This window comes from Aphis gossypii, unplaced genomic scaffold (genome assembly GCF_020184175.1).
Source record: "Aphis gossypii isolate Hap1 unplaced genomic scaffold, ASM2018417v2 Contig00241, whole genome shotgun sequence".
NCBI lineage: Eukaryota > Metazoa > Arthropoda > Insecta > Hemiptera > Aphididae > Aphis > Aphis gossypii.
In genome coordinates, this window is record NW_026083035.1 from 120416 (window position 1) to 126353 (window position 5938).

The 5938-nt window shown below is 29.9% G+C and overlaps 1 protein-coding gene across 1 annotated transcript; it reads left to right on the forward strand.

The window, feature by feature from the left end:
- Positions 1-4280: 4280 nt before the first annotated feature.
- On the forward strand, positions 4281-4982 carry LOC126553417 (uncharacterized; the record flags this gene model as incomplete). Its single annotated transcript, XM_050208584.1, has 1 exon — positions 4281-4982. A coding segment is annotated over exon 1 (702 nt), but the record flags the coding sequence as incomplete, so codon positions are not given.
- Positions 4983-5938: the final 956 nt, after the last annotated feature.

Consider the following 5938-nt stretch of genomic DNA (forward strand, 5'->3'; position numbering starts at 1 on the left):
AACACGTATCTCTGGTGATCTTTGCCCTATGTAAGTATAACCAGGTGTTTCCGCTGAGTTAACGTTAATCAATCGACGGAAAGAACATGCTTTTCTGATCTCTGGCCTATTGCTTACAATGTAGGTGTATTACTTAAATTAATACATATTTTCTACATGATTTAATAATATAACCTAATATAATACAACACAATGCAGGTGCATTGGGTTTACTACACAGGTTTCATAATGATTCCAGCGTTTTACAACCGATAAGCACATATCCAGAAACAGAAATGAATGTATGTTGGTTTTTTCGCCGAACCCAACGATAAAATCGTATTTACAAATTTTAAAAATAGAATATTATCAAAAAAAATATACACATATAATAGATCGTATTCTGGTGATTAAATCGAATGGTGGTTTTGAATAAAAATCACTATGCTTCTACTAGAAAAAATATGAAACAGGTAGTTTCATAGTGTAACCACTATGCTTCAAAGGGTTTTAAGATAAAAAATAAACAAATTTCTGGTTAACCATTTTATAATAAATATTTAATTAGACAAATAATAAGTATTTTCTTCAATTTGGATCAGTCTCTTCTTTCCAATAAACATATATACAATTAATAATACGTCTAAGTGATTAACAATGGTTTAAAAATAATAGGTAATTAGTTTTTTCTTTAATTTGTTACAGTCTTCTTTCTGCTTTGATCATATTGGAATAAAAATAAAAATGTTAAAGGTACCTTACAACTTGTAATAGGTAACTTATAATAATAATAACTCATGTCTCATCATTTGAATCAAAATCTTTAAAACCAGATTATTCGTTATCATTATGTACTCAAAGGAAATTTTGTGTCCAATTTCATTTCTTTGACTATTTTTTCCACCGAAGATAGTAAATCCCTACTTACAATAGGAAACCCTTTTTCGGACATCACTTCTATCCATTTCATCAGTAGCTCTTCGTGCTGATCGAGAACTGGTTTTGGTACAAATTTTCTTACACTTATATCTGCTATTCCATCTAATAAATTCTGTAAACTAGACCTAGGAACATTAAACTCTAAACTTGCTTTGTAAACTGTTATGCTTTTTTCTTTAACAGTCTTAATAGCATTTTCCATGCCATTAATGCTATTCCTAAACTTAGGTTTGGAAGCCATAACTATAAATACCCAAGACCCAACTACCTAATTATTCATATACTGCTGAAAACAAGAACAATAATATAAATATAATATATATATTATATATATATATATATGCTAAACACTGGGTTTTTAAATGAACCTAGTGTTCGGCAATTTAATATAACACATTCAATAAAGTTCATATTAATTCACAACATACATAATTAATTAAAGTATGTCTTAGTGAATATTTTTGTAATAATTGCATTAACTTACTTTAATTATTCGTAGCACAAAAAAAAAGGCTTCAAGGGTTTGTTATTTTTTGATAAGAAATATAAGATTATGACGTTGTCAATAAATAAATTATTTTGATTATTTTGGTTTTGAAGTTAGCAACGGGATTCTTACACTATTATAAATTCCATGATTTTAACTTTTAAATAGATAACCAACAAATACATTACAATTAAATGATTCTTATTAAATATGACTAAAGTGTAAAAGTGTACTTAAAGTGATTGTCAAAGACTGGGTGAGTGCCAATGAATGACTGGTGCCGTTACCCTATATAACTACAATAAGATAATATAAATAAATATTGGGTATAAACAAAATTTACAACCTGAAGGCCACTTGCACAATGCACGCGTCTCCATTTTGGTTAGGTTAGGTTAGTCCGGTGACGGCAGCAGATTATCCACTTCCCATGAGCACGGATCGCGGGACTGGAGGCTCCAGAACTACTGACGGGCACGAACTTCAACTAGGTACCGTAGCTCCAACACAACACAGGTGGTACACAAACACGATGTTATTTTATAATGAGTCGTGAAAGACAAAAAAAACCGAGCGATCTTCATCGAAAATGTATATACATATAATCCTATACGTATATATATATAAAGCCACGGTCACACGGTGATAGTAAAACGCAATAGTTGCTTTCGTGACAGCTATTATCGTGAGTAGAATAAAATAGACAGTTCAGCAGAACCTCCCCCTTAAATTTTACATGTAAAAGGATAGGAATGGCCTGTATAGGCAACGACTATACATGCACCTCCCCAAACTTGTATTAATTACTAAATATAGGCAATCCACAACACACATCAACCCAACACCACCGCCAGATCCTACACGTAATCTACATATATTTTACGCATTCACCTTCAAATACATTACCTCCCTTTTTGAAGAAAAATAATATATATAATATTCTGATTTCGACTAAATAGGATACTTGACCGTCAAATATTTTTCTCCAATTATATTTCCTCCTCTTTTATTTACACACATACACACACACACACACACACACACACACACACACACACACAACATATCTAAAAATATTATACCTACTGTTTTCAAATTATAATGACACTCAAATAAATATAGCTAAATCATACGTTTTAATCAAAACTGTTATACTTAAGGAAATTGTATTTTTATTTTTTTCATGTTATATGGCAACACAATAAAATCTAATATAATAGTCTATGACAATGTTCACATTAAGGTATATAATGTATTGGTAGCAGAAACATTGGGGTTAGATAAAATGTACAATGTACATCGTTAAAACCCCCGGTTTTGTTAAGACTGGTTCATCGCTCTCTAATAAAATCATTTGGTATTATAAGAAAAATACAGATAATTTGAACAACTTCAGCGCATTTTTAGTATCATCAAAAAAAGACTTAATTCAATTACTTAAATCATCATCGACAAAACACCCAATTAAATTCAACCTGAAACTGGAAACAACGTACAGCCGGCCAAACGTAGAGAATTCTGCCGTGAACCGCGTGTTTAAAACTTAAGCTAAAGAAATTTTTATGGATACGGTTATCAACTCAATAGTAGAACGAGCATTCGTAAAATGATTGGTTGAAGAGGATGTTTATACATCTAAAGGAAGTGGCTTTACTTTGGAAGCCATAGACGGCTTATTATTAGGAGTATACAATTACACACCTATGGGTGGCTTATCATACCGTTACCAAATTACATTAAGAATAAAAAGGCAGTCCAACAAACTCACACCAACAGTGCTTCAAGTAGGCAATCTTATCAAGATACGTTTCGGGCAAAGTCAAAAATCAAGTGGTTGAAAATTATACATCCCTTGAAGACAAATATAATTTTTCTGGTTTAACATTCCCAACACCTGTGAGGGAAATAAAAACATTTGAAAAAAATAACCTGAACACGTCTGTCAATGTATTTGGATTAAAAAAAGAAAAGAATAAGAAACATATTGTTTATCCGCTTAAAGGCATACACAACCCAAAAAAAAAAAAAATTATTTTATTATCGATTTTGATATTTCACACTGTGAAAAAGAATGTTGTGAAAACAGAATTTGAAAAAATAAATTATTTATAGAGTTACGGGCGAACTACGAATACACTGTGACGTCATTGCGTCGGCCGTTCCCGAGCGGTTCTGGCGCGCGGCGGTAAACGCGTAACAATAATAATATCGTTGATCGCCGATTAAAGATAAATTTTTATTTCTATTAATATTTTGATTATTTATAAATTATAAATATAACATTATTTCTAGTATTTAAATACTTAATGATAATATTGTGTTTCAACTACAAATTCGTCTGTATTCACTTCTCGTCTAGTCGGTGTGTAGTGCACTAGTGGATCGTGTATTATTATTTTTGTTCCTTGTGTCATCAGTAAAATAATATAATATATTCATTACTTGTGTGTACAATATTATTTATAGATTTTACTTTAAAAATTATATACAGTATACATTACATTTTAATTACGAAAAAAATAATGCCGTATTGTAGTGTATTTGGTTGTAGCAATAATAAAGGAACGCATAGATTTCTTAATCGCGATAATTCACCTGTGCGTTTTAATAAATGGACCAATTTTTGTAAGCGCAAACATTTTAAACCAACCAATAATTCTGTAATATGTTCCCGTCACTTCACAAGTTTAGATTTTGATGACTCAGATATTCTAAAACAAAAGTTATTAGGAGACAAATACAAGTTAAGAGCACACCGTTTAAAATCAGGTACGGTACCAACAATATTTGTATTAAATAATGATAAAAATAGCGATGGTGATACAATAACTAAAAAATCTCGTTCTGAAAGAATAAAAAAACAAGGAAAAAAGATATGGTTGAGAGTTTAATTGCTAAAAAATCAAATATTGGTTCAAATGAATATTATGAACGTAATGAAAATGAGGAAGAGCTAAGTTTTAAGGAGGATAATTTAAGTGAACAAGAAGAAAATGTGTCATTTACAAATGATTTTTATGACGATCCCGATTATGAGTGTGAAAAAGAAAAGGAAGACTGTATAGAAGAATTTGAAAATGTTGAAAATGCCGATGTAAAATATTGTCTAGTATTTATTGATTCATTACTAACACTGTTTATGATTTGTAATATTTGCAAAAGTAAAATAATAAATAAAAAATGGTACGCAATTGGTGCAACAACATGTGTAAAATCAGAATGTAGTGAAGGTCACTCGTCAAAATGGTTTTCACAGCCCGTTAATAAACAATTTTCTAAAGGTCATGTACATATTGCTACATCTATACTTTTATCAGGTACTTTATTTGCTACATTTAAAGTATTTTGTTCAAGCTTAAAACTTGTAATGTTTAGTAGAACAACATACGATAAAATTATGAATAAATATACTTACCCTCTTATCGAAAAAATATGGGAGAAAAAGAGAACAGAACACATCAATTATTTCAAGGAAAGTGGACAGTTATGGATTGCTGGAGATGGTCAATACGATTCACCTGGGTTTTGTGCCAAATATTGCACTTACACTTTTATGGACATTAATTCTGGATGTATCGTAGGTTTTCAATTAATTCAAAAAAAAAAAAATGATGTCGGAAGTTTTAGAAAAAAATGCTTGTAAACAATTAATTGATAAAATGATAGATATCGAAAAATGCAAAATTGATTTATTGTTAACCGACCGTCATGTAGGAATAAGGCATTTGTTAAAAACATGTTACCCAGAAATCACTCATGAATTTGATTTATGGCATTTATCTAAAAGCCTAATGAAAAAATTTAAAACAATTAATAAAAAATACGAAAAAGTTTTGGCATGGAAACAATCTATAAGTAATCATTTATGGTGGTCGGCACAAACATGCAATGGTGATTCTGAAGTATTAGTCACAAAATTTACATCTATATTAAAACATATTAAAAACGTTCATTAATGGCAAGAGGATGGAGTAAAAAAAAGCTGTGAACATCCATCGTTAAGTGAAGAGTACAAAAAACAAAAACTATGGTTACTTCTTAATTCTAAACCTTATGAACTAATCAAAGAAATAATTTTTAACAAAAAGTTTTTGACAGATTTAAAGCAAACAAAAAATTATGTTCATACAGGAAGATTAGAGTCTTACCATAACTTAAGATTAAAATATGTTCCAAAACGTGTTCATTTTTCTTTTAAAGCGATGTACATAAAATCAATCATTGCTATAATTGACCATAATTCTAATTTAAATAAGAAAAAAATAGGTTTAAATTATTTGTTTTCTAAACCTACTGGGAAATGGGTAACTAAAAATGCGTATGAAAAAAGTACAAATAATTGGAGAGATGAAATAATTAATTCAATACTGGATCATTTAAACGGAGTTGAAATGTCACCATTGAAAACACCACTCAATGTAACTCTACCTAAAAAACATCGCACCTACTGATCGACCTGCATTGGAAATAATGCAAAAGTCTCATCATTCACGTTTTCTAAAATATTTTGAATGTGTATTAAATAGCGATTTT